General features: G+C 35.3%; 1 protein-coding gene and 1 long non-coding RNA gene across 2 annotated transcripts in view; one reads left to right on the top strand and one right to left on the bottom strand.

Annotated features, from left to right (window-relative positions):
* The window catches only part of LOC145671193 (uncharacterized), a 461575-nt gene extending 458667 nt beyond the window's left edge, over positions 1-2908 (bottom strand). Inside the window, exon 1 of the long non-coding RNA XR_014128467.1 lies at positions 2695-2908. This is a non-coding gene — a long non-coding RNA (uncharacterized LOC145671193). The remainder of the gene's footprint in view (positions 1-2694) is intronic.
* Positions 1-21933, top strand: part of Actbeta (inhibin subunit beta) — a 434828-nt gene that overhangs the window by 362503 nt on the left and 50392 nt on the right. Inside the window, exon 2 of the mRNA XM_081740043.1 lies at positions 5865-6082. Within this exon, the coding sequence (XP_081596169.1) occupies positions 5865-6082 (218 nt within the window). The remainder of the gene's footprint in view (positions 1-5864; positions 6083-21933) is intronic.

Below are 21933 nucleotides of genomic sequence, written 5' to 3'. Positions count from 1 at the left end.
AATTTCTCCTTCCAACTAACGTCAGCCATGATAGTCTTTTATAAAAAGATGTGAGATGTTCCCTGTAAATTATATTGAAAATAAATCTAATACAGGCATTTTGGACTATTTGCAAGCGCTTTGATTGATTTTCTGTTAAATCAGAATAGACTGAGTCGCAATAGTCAAGATGTGGAAACACCAGTACCTTGACAAGTTTGATCTTCAGAGGTATTGGTAAGAAATTTCTTAGTCGATTTAACGTATGCAGGGCACCAAATGCTCTCTTACAAACTCCATTTATTTGATCTGACCAGGAGAGATTTTGATTTAGTATGACTCCCAAATTTTTGACAGTTGTAGAGAATGGAATAACAGTATTGGACAATTTTATGTTTGGGAGCTGATAGATATTAATAGAAGAGAAAATTCTAGGGGAGCCAATTAAGATGCATTGCGATTTTGTTGTATTTAATTTTAACCCATGAGCCGTAGACCAGTCGCTGATTTTGTTTAACTCAGTATTTATATATATATAATATAATATAATATAATATATAATATATAAACGGATTACCTTGCCTTAGGCAAGTTTTCTTCTGGAAAATATTTCATGGACTGGCAGAATTTACGTGTAGCTCATGAAGGATCAAAGCTATTTTTATTTAAGTAATGTCTGCTTTCTGTATACAAAATAATAAAATAAATATTTTTAACGCTACGTGTTTGTGCTTAGGTGATTAAAGGAAACAGATACAATGTCCAGATAAAGAATAATTAATAATGGGTGGAAGGAAATGAGGAAATTTCAAAAAACCGCATGAACAAGATGTTCTTTACCACAATTGTTTTTGATCTTGGGTCAAACCAGGGACTCCTCACATTAGAAATAAGCTCTACTACTAAGCCACCTATTGGTTTTGTTGTATTTAATGGGAGCGTCAGCATCGATACTATTTGGCAGGCTCGGATTTAAGGGGTCATCAGCCACGACTCCTATTCTCACAGGGCCTCACTGTGAAGAGTAGCTTTTGAAAGGTATTCACGTGACTGATATTTCTACCTAAATTATTGATGTGATTTGAAGACACACTTTTGAGGTAGGCTTATTTTATTAAGTGGATCCTCATTTCACTTTAATTTATGTAACTTTGTATTGTACTCTACAGTTACATTGTAAAATTTTGCAATATTGACTTCTTTCTTAGGAATTGTGCTTGTACTCTTTCTAAAATTAAACAATGTAGTCGTATTTTTTCTCTCTCCCTCTCTATTCAGTCTACAAATCATATTCATGTTAAATCTCCTTTGAATATTGAAAATCGTGAACTGATCATACATTCCAAACACAAATATCAATGGCATAACTTGTAGAATATTATTATTATTATTATTATTATTATTATTATTATTATTATTATTATTATTATTATTATTATTATTATTATTATTATTATTATTAATTACTATTATTATTATTATTATTATTCCCTTCTCTCACTCTCTTCTGTTCCTTACCCAGCTACTTTACTGGAAATTTGTGAATTTTCCTTCGCTACTACTAAAATCCCTCGCAAGCACGATTGCTAGAATAGACTCAATCGAGGTTAATTTTGCTTTCGCTTGCAGTTTTATTACTTTTCAATACTTTTTGGGCACATTTTTGTACAGGAAATGTTTCCTATTATCTCCAATTACTAATCGTCATTAAACTTTAGCCACAGGAAGAAGGAAGAATGTAATAAATACGAAAAATCGTGAACTACAGTAGATGTGCAAAATTTTCTGCGCATGGGTATACCTTTATATTCATTTTAAGTCTTAATGTAGGCTTAGAGGAGAGAATTCCTTGGAAGGAAGCCCATTCTTATTCTTATGAATGAGTGATTGTGAAATGTGAGCATATAATGGCGAAAGGGGAGGGCTTTGTTGCCACATTTTGTGCCACGTATATATTTGATTTTTTTTTAAGTTATAAGGTCCGTACAATGAAATGTTAGCGAATATTTCATTCCTTCAGGTTCAAGTGATTCTCGTTGAATTTCAACATTTCCACCGGAAGAAAAGTTCTTTCAACTTAACCAGAAGACGATTTTTTTGGATATGAAGTTAAGGGGTTATTGCCAATGGCTTTATTATTTAGGCACTTCTCTCTCTTTCTCTTTTGCTTTATGAGCTTCTTATCTCCTTAGAAGAAGCTTCCACTTGGAGCTGTCGCTAGGAAAAATCGTGAAGATCAATTTGTTTCGATTGGTCCCTTGTGGGTCGTCCTAAAGAAGTGAAACTCATTCCCTTCGTTCCTTCTATTTGGTTGTTTGCCAATCCGCAGTAAAGAAGTTTCGAAATACAAATGACACACTCATCCACCCACTTCGCACACAAATCCATTGATACATACGCACCGCATTGTTCTAAACAAAATATGATTCTATTGCCTCATTAAGTTTCTGTAAACTATATTTCATGACTATTATTTTTAGCCGTAAAAAATACCTCAAAAAACTTAACTAGTTATGTTCACACAATAATTTTTTTGTCGTTTTTTAAGCAATTTGAAGCGAGTTTTAATTTCTTAATGTATGACGGAAAATATCAATAAAACCTTGAGTTAATGTTTCTCAGTTCTTTATTAGAAAAAATATGAATTACTTGCGAAAGAAAAAGATGAACAATAAATTTATTATGAATTCGAAGTATTATATTAGAAATACTCACCTCATTTTCGTTAGTTCAAGTTCAATGCCACATCAGTGCTAATAATCTCTCTTGTCTCGAGCTCCCTCTTGGTATATGATGAGTATACGCGCCTTTGGTGCAGGAGAATGGATTCGATTCAGGGTGGGGGTTCATGTGGTTCGGGATGCACTTAATCTGTATCTTCATACCTCGGTGTATCTTCAATCTAACCAACCAAACTTCATGTCTCAGTTTGTCCCTGGAAACAAAAGGTATTTTAATTTATCAGAAATTGTGTTCTGGTTTATATACACGATGATGCTATATATATTAACGCCAAGAGAATATTAGCATTACCAAGACTATTTCCTTTTATATGTTTACAGCAGGTGTTAGATCAAATTCTCTTACAGGTCAAGAATGTAGCTAGTTGATTGGATTATTTCGTTTCAGTAGCGATGTTACAGGATCTATTATTCACAGTGGTATCCGAATACTACTCGGGCTGTATCTGAATCAAGTACATTCACCAGAATTCAAACCTGGTACCACGCTCGATAGTCACTTGATCATGAAAGGGCATATGAATGTGGTGTTAGCAGCACATACATAACTTAAACGTAAACGTTTAACGAATATGTTAGAAATTCAAAGAACCGAAAGATCCAGTATTATGACCTAAACAGTGTTTCCCGCAGATTCCCCTCATTGGAAAATTGAAATGAACATCAAAGCATACAAAACACTGTTGAGCACTTTATACTGTAAAATTAGCAATTAAAAATGAACAAAATGTTGTAGGTGCTTTGCAGACTTTAATTCAAACCACTAGTTGAACTACCCCTTCTCCATCCTTCGATCGATCGATTGATTGATTTGATTTGATTTTGAGTTTAACGTCTCTTTCAGCAGCGAGGCTACATAAGACGTGGACCTATAGCTTAACGTAGAATCCGAAGCTCCTGAGCTCCCACCGGTAATCGAAGGCGGGTCTCCCACGGTTGATTAGTTGTAATTTAACAGATCTTCAGCAGCATTTATATGGGACGTTCCATTTTTCTGGAAAGATAGCTTATGCTGCGTTGTAAGATTTTCAATGAAATATTTATTTCTGAATTGTAACTCGTTAATGGTTTTCGAGCAAATCATTCGAAATAAATCCTCACTAGCAGACTACCTCTTCTGGAACTTTATGGAAAAAATAATTATTCTATGTTGAAGAGTATTTAATTAAATAGTTATCCAAGAAATACAAATAAAATTAAAAGGACTGTTTCCCGGAAAATCGCCCGAACAAACAGTTTAATAAATTAATTCCATGAGTTTTTCTTGCATAATACTACGTTACAATATACAATTTTCGTACACAGTGCTATATTTTTTCAATGAATATTCATCATGACATATGAACAAAGTTGTTATAGACACTATCCGAAAGCAACGTCCAACTGAATTAACAGATATCAATAAATGATAGTCTGTGGATTTTTTTTATAGAGCAACGGATTGGAAAATTATAGAATTGCTAGATCTGTCTTCGAGAAAATGCTATGAACAAGAGACGTTCCCGGTAATACACTACGCTTTCTCAAATTTTGTTAGAGAAATGAATTGTAGAATAGTCAAGAAAATGTCGATTTACGAAATATAAACAAAATTGCCACGCCTACTTCACTAAAAACTCATGCCATCAGGAAATTTGTTTTACTGAAGTTTTCTTACACAAACGAATTATAATACAGAACTTTCAATAGTTAATTACATATTTATGAAATCTGAACGTATCATTATATCTATCTATTGCAAAAGCATCGCGCAAAAAGTATTTATTCCTACCTTCCTTCCTAAGGGATATATTAACTATCTTTTTCAATATAGAAACAGTGTTGCCAACGTTTGAAGATAGGCCTACATGAATTGACCCCCCGCTGATCTGGTCCTGCATCTAGCTTAATGTAGGATTCCTACTACTATTATGTTGCAGAACACTCCAATCGGAAATCGAACATATGCACCAGCAGCGAGCGTGCGGACCACTTTGTCATCCGAGGGCATAGCTGTGTTTTGGTAGCACATCACTTCAGCTTATGTGCTGTGTTTTGGTACTATTTTGACATTTTCCTTTCGCAAAAATGCTTTGATACTGTGCTTCGCCCGCCATTTTTGTACTTATATTATTGTTTATGGTCTCATATTTTGATTTTATTTAGTTAGAATCGTGTACTGTATGTACTCTTCTACATCCGAGATTCATATAGGAATTCATATAGGCCTATCTTCAAACATTGGCAACACTGTACATCAAGACTTCACAAGTATGGTTCTATTTATAATTAGATTCTCTAGATGTTATATTTTGTGTTCCGTGCCATTTAACAAAACTTCATTTTATGATAGGTTGGCAACACTGCATTACACATAAGCATGTCTGTGGGTGCAATGTTTGTTTACTATACTGTTGTGTAAATGTCATTTTGATTACTTTAATCATTTTGAAATTCTTTCTGTGTCAGTGTATCTTTTGCATTGCTATCTTCACATAAATCTAGATCCTTCTTTCCTCTGTATCTCCTGTATTTCTGGGTGTCGGCCCGTAAAACTTTGGATTTCTCACTTTTCTTCACTTCTCTATCGATTGCACATTGTTTGATTGGGCAATGCTGCTATCAATATAAGATGTTTCCTTGTAAGAGTCGGCATTTCATTGAACGCAAACATACTCAAAAAATTTGTCTCAGTGGAAACAGAACCACATGTTTTAATTTCTTTACATGAGCAATGATGTTTATTTTGCATAAGTTGAACAAACTGGATTTTGTATTATTGCATTTTTTCTTTAAATTCTGAAAAATCAGTAGTGTGTTCAGGCTTTTGATAATGACTGTATATATAAAACTGAAAATTTAATTTTATCTTACTATCATTATGTGACGTTGTCTTCTGGTGACTTGACAAAAGGTAGATATAGGTCTTAATACTGTAGCATCTACTGTTGTTTTAGTTAAGCATCCTAAAATTACTGGTTTTATCAAATATTTGGACGCTTAGCTAATACAAGTGAATTCATTGTCTAATAACTCAAAAATATATAAACTAATGTATAAACCTAAGGCCGACAGTTTAAAAATCAAATTTGCATTGGTCCAGTTTATATAATTGAATTATTATATTAATATGTATAATAAACAGTATTTTATTTATCATTACAGGCCCCTCGCTCAACGGCCAACGATTACTTGAGTTCACGCACGCGCAAGAAAATGAAGGGGAACTCCGAGTGAAATCTGCCTCTCTTTGGGTTAAAGTAGACTTCAAGCCATCCGTGGACCACCACTTCCGACATCTCCTCTCCGATCAGAAGATCACCCTCTATGTGTTCAAAGTGGATCCACCAAGAAACATCAATGTTACAGATTTAAGTGGTATGGTATGTTGCTCCGCAGAATTATACGCGTTTAACAAACGTTTCACCTATTAACTTCTTTATTTTTCTATCAATCATTTTCTCTTTTCTTAAGTTGCCACTATTTGCATTCATTGAGCTGACTGAGGATTTACTTACATTTAAAGTAATAATAATAATACTTCTAAATTTCATTGGCAATCTTTACGACATTTTGCATGATATTAGAGGTCATCAAGAATGTCCTTACGTAGCAAATTTTAGGATCGACTGCGTTAGAATCATGGCCGAAACACTGTTCTATACGCTTAGCAGTGGAATGTAGATAAGTATTCTTACTTTTGTTATCACAACTATTGCTTAGTTTAACATTTTTGCCAGAGAAAACCTGCAAGAACATGTTTTCTGAATTGCAACTGAATTAATCATTTCGTATGTAAATATTCTCATTAATATAGTGAATAAAGTTATAAAAAACAAATTCGAAACTTTTGTACCGCTTTTGAATTAATACGTATTTTCTTATACATCGAATAGTATTTCCAAAATCAAGTTCATATAGAATTAATAAACGGTATGTTAAATTTAGTCGGATTAGCGAAGTACTGTCAACAAACAGAGAACAACGTTTCTCAAGCTTTTTCAAGTGGAAGTCAGTTTTATTAACCAATATGTTACGAACCATCCTATTCTTGTCCATAGATAGATAGATGGATATAGATATATATAATGTTTTGAGCATAGGCTAATACCAGTATATTAGTATAAATAGAAGAAAATAATTATGTTCCTTAATAGTTGAAGGTTGGGAAACGCTTACATATATAATTTTTAAACTTCCGATTTTGAACTATGGTGTATGATTTGCACTTCACTTTCATTTAGATTTTTTCTATCTCTTTTGGACCAATGTATAATATACGATAACTACAAGAGCATATTTCAAGAACCACTTATAGTACGCGGCTCACAGTTTTAGGAACGATGGTTTAGAAGGTAGGAAATCTCAGAAAACGTATTTGTACAGTAATCACATTATCGAGGATAAACTGACTCTATGGCTTATGGAAGCCGAAGAATCAATACCGCACTCTGTTTTGTATTTAGCTGAATAATCTTTCTTAAAAAAATAGAAATAAATAAATAAATAAATAAATAAATATGCCTATTGCAAATGAGTACACTAGGCAGAGGAACGTACTGCATTCAGTTTCTTCCACACTCAGGTATCGAAAAGATAGTTTATGTTTTACACCTACAGTAGAAGGAACCATATATTACAAAGAATAGCGTAGATTCGGGATTTTTGTAAGCATTGGTGGATCCACGGCGAAGAGGGGAAGGGCGACAGCCCCCAGAGGCTACCTTTTTATATATCTGTATATAAAATATTGAAATACTTTATCCTGACTTTATATAAAATTACGTATTTAAAGCCTACATTAATCGTCGAGGAGACGATCCGACTTCCCCCCCCCCTCAAATGACCCTTTTGATCCGTTAGTGTTTGCAAGTCATCGTTCTAATGAAATAAAATCCATAAAATTTCAAAATAGCGTAACAACTGTATTTGCTGATAAAAAGACACTACCTAATGCAAAACTCAACAAAGTTAATAACACCTTAATTTATTACAATTAATAGCGAAATAAAAGCCCGAAACTGGCTGGCAAAATTGCAAAATAAACACCCAAAAATGGAAGGTAAAATGGCAAAATAAAATAAACAAGCAATCACGAACTTTGGGGAAAAAATAGATACTAAAATATGTAAAAGCTATAATAGGCTGTAATTCGTCTACTAATCGAATAAAATGTTTCATTTTGCACTTTGTACTTACCACTTAAAATTCTGGAAACTTGCGCAACCCGTGAAGGGACGACATTTAACAATTCATTCGCCATTCTTCAGTAGTAACAATGAAACAATAACTTAAAAACACTATCACATTTTATTCACACGCGGTTACATTAGCACAAACATTCAAAGTACAAGAAATACTAATGTGAAGTCATTTTACACTACACTAGCAGTTTATTTTCACTTACGAAATGTTTTTCATATTTTTATTCTCTGAAATTATTAACATGTTTTTAACATTTTCAAAGGAAAGACTTTGTCTCTTGTCAGAAAGAATTCGCTTTAAATGTGAAAATGGTCTTTCCACATCTACAGATGTCACTGGAGCATAGTTGAAACATGTAATTTGGGAAGAATCCATGTCACTAGCGATGTCCTTCAATTTTCCCAAATCTGGATTAGCACTTACAACACGATCACACTTACGCCGAATGTACTCCCTTTGTCACCAGGTACAACACTCCGATCGTTGAGAGTATCATTGAAGATTTCCAGGGAACTAGCGAGAGTCTTTTTTTTTTTTTTTCAAGCTTGGCAATAGCATCTGGTAACTTCGCAAAATGTGCTGCAATGAAGACTAAATCCTTTTTTCAAAGAATTCTTCTTAAGCAAACTTTGAGCAACCTTAATTGAAGATGCATTATCCTCATCAAAAGTATCAATGATTCTTTTCGATGGGTACACAATAGAGAACAGCTGTAATTCATGTACCCCATCTCGTTAAGACAGGCTGTGTTGGAAGCGGAACTTCAGAGGCTAATTCGCGAATCGCACTTGTTTGCGAGGGAGCTTTCAGAAATACCTTTTTCACATTTGACACAAGTAGGTCAATGTCAGGAAAATGAGAACGAATTTCCTCTGCAATTCTATGTAGCGCGTGTGCCAGACAGGTGACATGGAGCATATGTTGGAATAGAACCTTAAGGGCTTTTGCTGCACTTTTCATGTATGCAGCTCTGTCCGTGATAAAAAGAAGGACCTTATCGTATTTTACACGTTCTGGCCACAGAATACTCAGCGATTTTGTAACAACGTGTGCAATTGCCGTGCCTTTTACTTTTTCCAGAACTTCTGATGCAATCAAAAATATTTGTGTGCCTTCTTCCCCTCTCAAAGTTCCAATTACAACGCGGGCAATGGAACGTCCTAGAATATCGCAAGTTTCATCCATTGAAATTCATATATTTTTGTCAGCAACACTTTTACGGATATCGTCAATAGTTCTGCTGTTCGCTCTGTCAACGTAAGTGTTTCTCAAAGATGATTCACATGGAACTTTTTGTTTTGTGTATTTGTCGAGAGAGTTTCTAAATGAAACATTTTCTAACTTCCATAAAGTAATGTCCGCGTTAATTAGAGCTTCACACAGATCATTTGCAAAACTGTTAGTACGCGAAGCGGGATTCGTGACTGTTCCAAGAAGATTTTGAATCTTTTCACCAGCTGATTTGCGTGTCCTTGCAGAATTGTGTTTTGCAGTGCTTATATGGTGTGTTACAAAATAACGCTTTTCAGCAGAAACCACTGTTTCACATAACTTACAAAACAGTATAGAACCGTCTGTTGAAAACACAGTACGCCTGAACTCACTCACAAAATTTTCCAACTTCTGTTGCCTAGAAACACCAACTTTCGGCATCTTGAAATACTGAAGCGCACATAAATACCAGTACTGTATCACGCACGCCTAAGATTCACAATAACTGCCCACCTGGCTACTTCTTCAAAATAAGCATCTTCGTTTGTCATTCCAAGAACCGAACACTGCTTCCAAATTCCAAGAACTGAATACGCACTAGCATCCCTAACCCTCCACTTGTCACATTCCAATGGGAATAGACCAGTTATAATCAGACACCGAGATCGCTTGGCAAGATAAGAGCGACTCAGATCCGTGGTATGCTGTCATTCATGAGTAAATAAAGAGTAGTGGAAGAGAAAACCTGTGACAATGGCAACAAATTGCTTCTAAATAGTGAAATTGCACTTTTCCTGAAAATATCATGAAAATTGCAATAATGGCACTTATGGCATTATGCCGTTAATTCCGGGCTTTAATTATAACAAATGCAGAATTATCATTTTTTTAGAAACTCCGTAACAGCCGTTTCTTTATAACAAGTGTTACGTAATTTATATTTTATTAGAATGCAACATCCATACGAAAAACACTAAATTACAACTTGATCTACTGTGTTCCACGACATTTCAAGTTACCAATAACCCGGAAATAGAAATAGTCAAAAGTAAAGCTACCGATAGCTATAATCTCAAAAATACGAGAAAAATATATCTTACTTTATAGTTAACCTTGTACTGCCATTTCGTGAAGAAACATGCAGCCATACGGATCTGATCTAATGAGGCCTCCAATTTACAAACCCAATTCTTGATGTTTTTATGTAATTCAAAGCGCTACTTTCATAATAAATAATTTGGTTTGGAACAGTAAATACTATATTTCTTATCCTAAACAGCTGCAGATATATATACACCACACTTTTGTATAAATCGGAGGAAAAATCTTTCTCCCCATATGAATACCTCACCACTTCTGAATCAGACTACAGAAATAATGTTTCCAGCCGATAGGTGGCATTCTAACTAATATTAAAGATGAAAAACTCGAATTAGTAATAAACAGATTATGGTATGAAACTATTATTATTATTATTATTATTATTATTATTATTATTATTATTATTATTATTATTAATATTTGGTCTAGGAATTAATTCGTGCGGTTGGTACGCACACATTGAAGCTGTAGTACAAACACAAAATACATAAATACCTTAATAAAAATATTGTCCATCGCTAGCCACCACTGTCGCCCATCTGTCAGGCAATGTACGGATTCCGTGGCGAAAGAAGTCCTCATCCTTGGAAGCGATCCAGTCAGAGACCCATGTTTCGATATCTTCTGAAGAAGTAAACCGCTGTCCAATCAAATCGTTGTTCATGCAATCGAACAAGTAGTAGTCCGAAGGAGCAACGTCTGGTGAATACGGCGGGTGGGGTAAAACTTCCCATCCGACATTTTCTAAATAGGTTTTGACCGGTTTTGCGACATGTGGGCGAGCGTTATCATGTTGAACAATAAGTTTATCATGTCTGTTCTCCCATTCTGGTCGTGTTCTGGCCAGAGCTTGCTTCAAACGCATTAATTGTCGTCGATAACGTTCTCCATTCATAGTTTCACCCGGTTGCAGCAGCTCATAGTACACCACACCTTTCATATCCCACCATATGCACAGCATAACCTTTACACAGTGAATATCTCGTTTTGGTTGTGATGGACCTGGTTCACCTGGTTTCACCCAGGCCATTTTTTCGTTTAGGGTTCTCGTAATGGATCCACTTCTCAACACCCGTAATAATTCGATGCAGAAACCCCTTTCTGATCTGTCGTTGAAGCAGCAATTCGCAAATGGTTTTTCGTCTTTCAACGTCTCTGTCTTTCAATTCATGTGGAACCCAATGTGACATCTTTTGAATCATTCCCATGGCTTTCAAGCGTTTGGAGACTGTTGTTTGATCAACGCCTAATGCTGCTGCAAGTTGTTCCTGCGTTTGACACGAATCCTGCTCGAGCAATGCTGTCAATTCTTCGTCTTGAAATTTTTTTGGCTGTCCAGCTCGCTCTTGATCTGCCAAGCCGAAATCACCACTTCTAAACCGTGCAAACCACTTCTGACACGTTCGCTCAGCTAGAGCATGGTCACCATACACTTCCACCAATATACGATGACTTTCAGTCGCACTTTTCTGCATGTTAAAGTAATGCAACAGGACACCTCGCAAAAACACTTTATCAGGCACAAATTGCGCCATGTTCACTTAACTACAAACTGGTGTTGTTGACGCTTTAATCCACTGCCCTATACTACGAACGATACGCGATGACAGGGGTTTGCAACACATGTGTGGATACACGGAACTGTGGGACGCTCCGTTCGTTGCGCCATCTCTTGTCCACCCGCACGAATTAATTCCTAGACCAAATAATAATGAACGAGTAGGATTCTTACGTTACAATTCCTAGAAGCTCTCCACCGATTTCTGTCCTTAGCCAACTGGATTCAGTTTCTTTTCGCTATTCCTATTTCTGGGGTTCATCTTAATACTGCCATTTCATCTGCATCTAGGTCTTCCTAATGGTCTTTTTCCGATTGGGTTTCCAGTTACAATTTTGAAAGCGTTTCTACTTTGTTCCATTCTTGGTACATGACCTGTCAACCCGAGTCTCCTAAACATAATGACCCTATCGATGTTACGTAAACGATATAAATTATACAATTCCTCGTTACGAAATTCCCGCTATTTCCCATTTCCGTACCTCTTGGGTCCAAATACTTTCAAATATGTTTAATCTACGTTGTTCCCTATATATAAGCGATCAAATTTCGGAAGTGTACAGTACAACAGACATAATTATCGTTTTATTGATTTTAAGCTTCAAATTCCACGACAGAATTCGCGAAGACAATAGAGTGTGGACTGAATAATAACGCGAATTCCTTAGTCGCGAATTTCTTCGTGAATATTGTTTATCGGGAATAAAATCAAGGACAATTAATTATTTTATGAATAATTGTTTTTATACCCCAAGAGATGAAGGATTGACCTTAGGTTTAAGGAATAGAGGCTGGTGATCTCTCTTAGGCTTAATATTAGTTAACTGCAGTTTACGTATCGTGCTGCGTTGTTAGCAAACTCGCTCAGCTCAATTGTTATATTTCACATGCTATTACGTAGTTTAGTTTAAGTGTTTGGAATATAAGATGTAACATTAAATATAATATATATATTTAGTGCTTAAATGTAACTGCTTACACTTAAGTAATAGTTTAGTCATGCTTTTATGTTTCTTACAATCTCATACTTCCCTATCAGCCGTAAGTTATCCTAAAAGAATTAGTTTAAAGTGACTTGTTTAATTAAGTTTTAATTCTTTCGTCAATAGTCAATACAGGGTGGTCCATTTTCGGTTTCCCTATTTTATGTTGAAATAAAACACAGAGTTTCATAGACACATGAATGTAATGCCCATCAATAATTACAACACTCAGTTGGATTTTTAGGTGAGGTGTTTTTTTCTTGAACATCACATCATCGAAGTGTCCTCCACCCTTCTGAATGCAACGGGTCAGACGTTTACAGAAGCTAGCCGTTACTCTGTGTAAGAGATCTGGAGTGATGGCGAATTCCTCCTAAATTCTGTGTTTCAGTTCCTCCAGTGTATGTAACCGATGTCTAAACACTCTGTCCTTTAAATGCCCCCACAAGAAAAAGTCGGGGGCGTCAATCCGGGGATCTGGGAGGCCATGGAATATCCGCAAATCTGGATATCACTTTCTCAGGAAACATGGTCCTGAGAGTTGCCATCGATTGCCGCGCTGTGTGGGCTGTTGCACCATCTTGTTGAACCCACACATACCCTATATTCACCTTTATCTGACGTAGCTGTAGGAGCAGGAAATTTTGCAACATGTTTGTGTTATCTGTTCGCCGTCACTGTAACAGGTTACTCATGTTCATCATCAAAAAAGTACGACCTGCCAACATCCATAGTCCCCACACCACACCACAGAACAAGTAAGTTTTTCACTGTGGAGTGGCTTCTCAAAAAACTCACATGGATTCTCAGGTGCCCAATATCTTAAGTTTTGCTTGTTCACATACCCTTTTAAAAAGAAGTTCGCTTCATCAGTCATGAGAATTGAATCACGAATTTTATGGTTCTGGTTAATTAATTCCAATATGGCTTGGAAACACTGCACTCACATTCTTTTATCTGACTCTGATAATTCCTGCGCCCCCCTTATTTTGTATGGTGAAACTTCAAATCATTTCACAACATTCGACCAACACTGCTCCGAGGAAGATTCAATGTAAGGGAATGTCGTCGTGCTCAACGTTTTGGACTGGCAAGAATTGTCTCCAGCACACGTGCGATGTTTTCAGATGTTCGAACTGTTTTCTTATTTGTGAGTATTTTGTCACCCACATTACCACTAGTGCGCTACTGTGACACCCACCTGCGTATGGTTTTCCCTGATGGAACCTTTTCTCGTTTTTTCTCGTCACCAAACTCATGTCTGAATGCTCGTTGTACGAGAACAATGGACTCCTGCTTTATAAATTGTTCTACACAAAACACGCGCTGTTGTATCGGCCAACGCTCCATTGTCAACTGAATCCAAGCCACCTGCTAACGTTTGACAGGCATCTCACTCTCCCCTCTCCCATTTCACGGTGGTGTTGCCAACTCACAACTAGATAACCGAAATTGGACCACCCTGTACAATGCTATATCATCTGGAAACCACTGCAATAGATCAATTTTCAAGATTGTTACTATTATTTAAATAGTTTCAATAATTTTATTTTATCATTTGAGATTAATTTGCTTCGTTGATTTCAAATTAAGTATCTATTATTGTCAATATGGAATTTTATTTATAAAATATTATCGTACTACACACACCAAACAAGAATGACTTGTATGTCCGATAAATGATAATTAGATTGCAAAACAAACATTTATCACAAGAAATTGTGAACAAACATAATTATTGGAAATCATTTAAACCTAAATAATCGGTAGATAGGAAGGAGACGCCATAGTTTATTGTTAAGTTGAGCGGATCACATTAATGAGCGGTACAACCTAAAAACAACTATTTCAAGAAGACTTATATTAGGTGTTACTTTTACAAAATATTATGGTATAGAATAGAGAATTTTCAAAGAATTCAGGATTAGCATTATGGGGTATACATAATTCCTTTGGCGTAATAAGCTGGAAAACTAAATACACTAACTCACTCATCATGAGATCTCAGAATCGTTGGATGTAGGAATTTCAAATTTTAAACATTGGCGGATTTTCGAAAAGTTTTAAGCTTTAATAAGAAAATTAATTACACCACCTTTACGGAGACATGTATATGTGGGGTAGGGAGGGGTTTAGAGCTATGTCCCTAATTCACTACCAAAAGGGCCATTCTACCGAATTGGTATAAATGGAGTAGCCAGTCGAAGAGTGTCCTGGGAGATAGCAGCAACTCTCCAGTAGCCAAGTTGGCGGAAATCATAGTGATTGGTATGGCAACTTGGACATTAGTCTCAGGCGTTGTCAGAATGGCTTTAACGGCTGGGATACAGCGGGGTGGAAGGCAACAGGAAACCACCACCCTATTTTCTCCTAGTTTGCTGACAGCAGAAAGAGAACTTATGTACAATGATCTTCTGTAGGTCAAAATATAGTTCCGGAGGTAAAATATCTTCACATTCGGATCTCTGGGAGGGGGAGGGCCTGGGAAGGACTATTGAACGAGAAAGTAACCACATGAGGTAGAGGAAGATAGGGAAAGAAATTCATGCAAGAGCAAAAGGTTTAAGATAAGGACATAAATAAATAAATAAATAAATAAATAAATAAATAAATAAATGCTCCATTAAGAAGCTTACACAATGCCATAAATCATTTTCCTTAAAAAAATAACAAGGAGTACTTTACTCTTAAGACTGATTTTCCCGTACGATATTCTCAGAAATGACTCAGACAATAAGTAAATTCTCCATTAAGAAGCCTACATAATGAAATTAATTATTTTCCATTAAAAATTCACAAGAGGTAGTTTACTCTTGAAACTTACCGGGCAATTCTCTCAGAAACGACTCAGGCAATTTTATTCATATTTCATAAATAAACATTTCTCTAGCAACCCTACAATATGGCATGAATAATTTCTCATGAAAAAAAAATCCAAAAGTGGTAGTGTGCTCTTGGAGGTATTTTCTTCGATGCAGTTTGCCGAGAACGCATCTTATAATTTTGTTTATATTTCCCAAATCAACGTTTTCGTAATAACTACAGCATAATATAATTGAATTTAAGAAGTGAGATAAAGAAAGTTTAATGCGTTGGCCCGTACCTTTTATTTAAAGTAATTAATTTAATGTTTTAGTGTGATATCCCACAAAGCGTTCTGAATTGAAACGAAAACTTGCGTTAATCTCACTCTGTGATTACTAAAGCGAAGTTGGAGATGGACGAAATGTGGTATGGAAAATGAAAACATAATAGCACTTAAAAATGAAAGCGATTATACCGGAAAGTGAATAATGAATTAGACAAAGCCAGTTAACCACATTGTAGAGAAATTAGAAGAAATTAGAATAAGGATGCAAATATGAACAAATGTATTACAAAATTAATGCAAATGTATCAGAAGATATGATGGTATAATAGGTAGACGAAAGGAATATTATCAAGGAACTGTGAGATAGTAGTAGAAACAGACAGAATATTCTAGAAATATTCTAGAAACGAAAAGCAAGGAATTAAACACGACAAAGAGTTTACGATACTAATGGATGAATTTGAACATGCACATGGGGGTAAAATTACTGGAAAAGTCACTGGGAAGATAATATACCTACTGAACTAATCAAGAATTTGTGCAAAGAAGGAAGTGAAAGAATAATTTTGTATACAAAGTTTGTTTTGGAAAAGGAAGCGAACGCAAAATGGTGCGAGAAGGACAGCATACATTAACTTAGTATTATATGAAGCAAATATTTTATATTTAGTATTCAACAAGTGACTTTTTAGCAGGAAGGTATTATGAAATTGAGAATTATACTGTAGCTTATTATTATATAAGGCAGTGGCTGTTACAGGGAGGGGGCTTTCGGGATGAAGTCCGTAAATTGTGGAATTTCTAAAAAAAAAAAAAAAAAACTACTATTCATCATAGCTATGCTTAAAAGCTCCACGCCCCTCCACCCCCCCCCCCAATTTCGAGATTAATAAAAAGGGATTTATGCTAAATTACTTACTGATATAAGATAAATACCAGTAAAGACAGACACATATCCATAGGGAGGAAACGTCGAATAATGGAATTGCAGTGATGAAACTTCATTTGCTGAAGTTAATAACCCCTCCACCTCGAAACCTAAAGACATGTCTGTTTTTTTTAATATATATATATTGCTGGGAAATGATTTCTCGCCTGAGAGCTGAAAGAGGGCATTTCTTCACAGAAAATTGAAAAAAAAAATGTAAAAGTCTGTGATTTATTGATAGAAATGGACAAGAGATGAGACTCAAATATTTTTGCGAAACAAGAGTCGAGACTTTGGTATTTCTCATGTCTCGTCTCGCGTCCATCCCTATTTATAAATTGGTGGGTGTTTAAATTAAACAAATAGTAAACAAAGGGTCAATCATTTGACAGTCAGTAATAAAGTAAGGAGAGAGCAAGGTAGTAACCAATGACTTTAAAAAGCATTTTTGTTCTTTCCCAGAAGAGGCAATGTAACGTAACTTTCAACACATCGATGTTCACTAAAAAAATTTTAAATTAAAAATAAAAAGAAACAGGCTGAGGCTCCATAAACAAATTCATTTTCAAGGAAATGAAATCTTGTAAATTATTCATTGCAGCTTTGGAAAATTCAGGATTGCTAATGAAACTCCAACTGACCAAAGCAGTATATGTATTTTTAGATTATATATACTGCTTTGGTGAGTTGGAGCTTTATTAGCAAAGTGAAATCTAAAGATAAAAGTGAAAATGACAAAATACAAAAACAAAATAAGAAACTTATACAGGTGGATAGATTATACTAAAAATTTGTAAAATTACCCTCAAAAGTAGACAAAATTTTCAGAATAGTCTGAATATCGCGGAGTGGAGTCCTGATCCTCGGGACCCACCCTTTGCGTACTTACGTTCCTGGACACTATGTTGATCATCGTTCTTGTTGCTCAAGCTTTATTCGTAGATTTTATTTGTAACTGATTTTATTTTTATATGATTACTTGTCACTAGTTCTTGAAAACTTGTTAAATTTTAATATTATTATAATGTAAAATTATCATTATCGCGGAATAGTAAAACAAGTGTATACACTTCTGAATACTCTTTGTATTGGATAAACTTAACTACTTTAAGTAAATTTACTATGTACTTCCGTGCATATTGTCAGAATAAGTTACATTCGGAGGGCACGGTGGCTCAGTGGTAGAGCGCTTTCCTCTGAATGGTTGGAGTCACTGATTCGATCTCCGGCCAAGTAAGTTTGAGTCGGACAACGTCGTGTCCGCGGGTTTTCTCGGGGTACTCCCATCCCCCCCACATTCTCATTCCATCAATACCTCCGTGGCAAAATAGTTGTTAAACTGAACTGTGAATCGTTTCTAATTCCGTGTTAAATTGAAAGAATTCCTTTTATTTTCAGAATACATTAACATTTTTGTGGACTTCTGAAAAAAATCAAACTTACATTATTCGCATATAAGTAACTGTTTCAATCCATTTAATGATATATACTCGTAAATTTTCCAACTGCATTGCAAACAAAAGTTAATCATATTACAAAAACATTTTTATCGTGCTATAAATATATTTGATGTCTTATAGCCCATCTCCCTTAGCCTCGGAACATAAACATGGAATGTTAAACTAAAACCAATCTTGTAGCATGGATTAGAAAATGACTTCAAGATATTAAAATGGAAAATAGAGAAGACTAGTTAGCAGAAAGGAAACACAATATAATGAAAATATCTAGGGAGCTAGACAAGGTAACTAATAAAAGTACTGAAGAGAGAAACAAATTGATAAGGAAATCAAAAAGAAACTATATTTGTGGAATGATATACTAGAACACAAGTGGAAGAGCAGAAATATAATGATTCAATATAAATAATCTTCTGTACACTTATTCTTCTGGTACACTTATTCTTCTGGTACACTTAATTTCTGGTTGTATCGTACATTTTGCAAATATTTCATTTTTTAAGCAAAGAAAACATTAACAGACATTGGACCCTTCCATGTCCACCGGAGACTTTTGCTTGTATTAGCTACCTAGAACGAAGAAAAGACTTCAGAACATGTCAAGCATGATCTGTTGGTTTACGGAATGCGACATGGGTTTAGTGGGTTGGGGGTTGTAACAGAGTGAAGATTTGAAACTACAACAGAGACATCTATAGAGCGAAAAGGTGTTCACTACTGGGTCCGAAGATGAACTTGTAAAAGAAAAAAATCTAACCAAAATGTGTATTTGTAGTAACTCTTGTTGACTCCTAAATATTTCGGTATTTCGGTTCGTGTTAAGAGAATCAAGTGTATTTGTTTTGCAGATTATATAGCTGTTAAAGCGAAATTGAAACGATAAGTAACAAAACAATTAGAAACATCACAGTGTACCGGTATACCACACGAAGGAATTTGTTTTGCCACTGTTTGTTTCCAACGTGAAAATTGAAGGCAAACCAAACTCCTTAATAATTGAAAACTATTGTCTGGTTTATAGGCAACCATATCAACAGCTAAGATGCGTGGGTTGCATAACACACAACGGAGTTAGCTTCGTCGACTAGTATTCTAACTCACAGGAATACACGGAGAACCGTTCTTTGACAGTCTGTATTTTCGGATCAACAGGACAAATCACGTTCATCAATGAACTCCATTCCTAAGATTTGACCCTCTACATTCTGGCCAAAATTGATGATGATTTATCAAATAGTTCTTGAGATATTGCATCTTCCTGATGGACACACGGACAGGCTGGGAAAATATATCAAGGATATTTTTTTGCTAAACCAAACCCTTTACTAATAGAAAATTTGAGGGAAAGCTGTGGAGAGTATGGGATAAAAGTAAACGTTAATAAGATGAACATACTGATAATGGAAAGGAAGTTTTTTTTTTTTTTTTTTGAATCGATAAACAGAAAAAACTCACAAGTGCTTCGTCTGAATATGTTAGTGTACGAAGCAGAACTTAATAGACTTTGCGAGACATTAGTATGTTGGAATGAAAACCCAACAAGGAAGTGGTAGAGAAAGTTGAAAAAAAAAAAAAAGAGTTGGTTATGGAATTATTTGTGAAGAAACTACTTTAGCAGGGCAGAATATATTATAGAAAGAAAGAGATGGGGAGGGTAGAAAGAAGTATACAATAAATGAACAAAGAATTTTTTGTGTTGAGAACGGAGAACTATAATGAACGAACCTGTGACAGTAACCTGCAAAATTCTGATGACGGTCATCATATCAAAAAATTGAATTTTACTTTGTTCTTTCTCATTTCTCTACAGTAGTTATCTACACTTTATCCGCAAAGTGAGCATGTTAATTGATAGTTTTCCTAACAAACGCACCAAATTACTTTGTCTTTGCAAATTTAACATCTCGTGCACTTTTGCTATAGACATTTTCTCTCAATCTACTCATAAACACAAATATGTCATAATAATAATAAATGTTAATCATATTGCTTCTAACAAGTAACACTTCCTAAGTGTAACACTCCGATTTTGATAAAATTTGGTAGGTAGATACTACACATAAAATACATGAATACGTGTTTTTTTTAATTTTCTGCGGAAAAACGGTTTCAGGGGTCAAAAGCCCCCATCCAAAATTTTGAAAATTGACGCCCGAAAGGCAAGAAGAAGTGAACAAAAGTGAATTGAATTGTGCACAGATATTGTAGACGTAAAATGAGATAATACGGGTTTCGTATATTCCTGGAAAAAAGCGGTTGGGTGGGCACGGACCTTCTAAACCGTTGATTACGAAATATCAAAAGTGCAAATAAGTATACGTCAGAAGTTCCTAAAGAATGTGGAGAATCACAACGAAACTTCGTATAGGGACAATTTGCAAAACAACAAATGGAACGTGTTTTAATTTCTGCGGAAAAACAGTGTTGGGCCCTAGGTCCCTTCAAAAAAAAAAAGTAAACATTACCATAATAGCGCAGGAAGGAGTGGACCGAAGCAAATGAAATTGTGTGTAGATATTGTATAAATAAAATAAGGCCTTTCGTGTTTGTCAAGTGTTCCTATCCGATTTGCTTCAAATTTGGCACATCAACAGCAAACAAGAAATAAATCGACACGTGTTTTTGTTTATGCGGAAAAACATTGTAAGGGTTAAAGGTGCCTCCTCAAATACTATAAAATACGTTATACTGTTTGTGCTTACCGTTTATCTGCCAAATTTAAAGAAATCGGATGGAGACACTTGTGAAATACGAAAGGTCTTATTTTAAATATCCAACATCTACATACAATTTCATTCGCTTCGGTCCTCTACTTCCGCCACCCAACTCCTAGATCCACCCAACAGTTTTTTTTTGTTTGTTTTTTCGTTGTTTTTTTTCAAGAAAATACGGAACATATTCACACGTCTTACCTCTACAATATTTGTGCACAATTTCATCCACTTCGGTGCACTTCTTCTTGCCTTTCGGACGACAACTTTCAACATTTGGGTGGGGCTTTTGCCCCTCTAAAACCGTTTTCCCGCAGAAAATAAAAAACCTGTATTCGTTTATTTTTTTGCCTATTGTCACTCCACAAAATTTCGTTGCTATTCTTCATGGCCTTTAAGCACCTCTCACATACTGTTATTAGTATTTTCGATATTTCATGATCAAAGGTTTGGAGGGGACCTGTCCCATCCAAACGTTTTTTCCAGGAAAATATGAAACACGTATTACCTCATTTTATGTCTACAATATATGTGCACAATTCAATTCAGTTCGGTTCACTTCTTCTTGCCTTTCGGGCGTCAACTTTCAAAATTTTGGGTAGGAGCTTTTGCCCACTAAAACCGTTTTTCCACAGAAAATAAAAAAAACCGTATTCGTTTGTTTTTTGCGTATTGCCCCAACACAAAGTTTCGTTGGAATTCTCCATGTCTTTTTCACACATCTGACATACTGTTATTAGCATTTTTGATATTTTGTGATCAAAAGTTTGGAGGGGTCCGTGCCCCACCTAACCGTTTTTCCCAGGAAAATACGAAACACGTATTACCCCATTTTACGTTTACAATATCTGTGTACAATTTCTTTCTGTTTAGTCCAGTTGTTTTTGCCTTCGGGCGTCAATTTTTAAAATTTTGGGTGGGGGCTTTTGCCCCATAAAACCGTGTTTCCGTAGAAAATAAAAAAAACACGTATTGGTTTATTTCA

This window comes from Thermobia domestica, chromosome 15 (genome assembly GCF_964235325.1).
Source record: "Thermobia domestica chromosome 15, izTheDome1.hap1.1, whole genome shotgun sequence".
In the NCBI taxonomy this organism is placed as follows: domain Eukaryota; kingdom Metazoa; phylum Arthropoda; class Insecta; order Zygentoma; family Lepismatidae; genus Thermobia; species Thermobia domestica.
The sequence above is the reverse complement of the archived record's forward strand: the minus strand, read 5'-3'. Positions and strand labels throughout refer to the sequence as shown.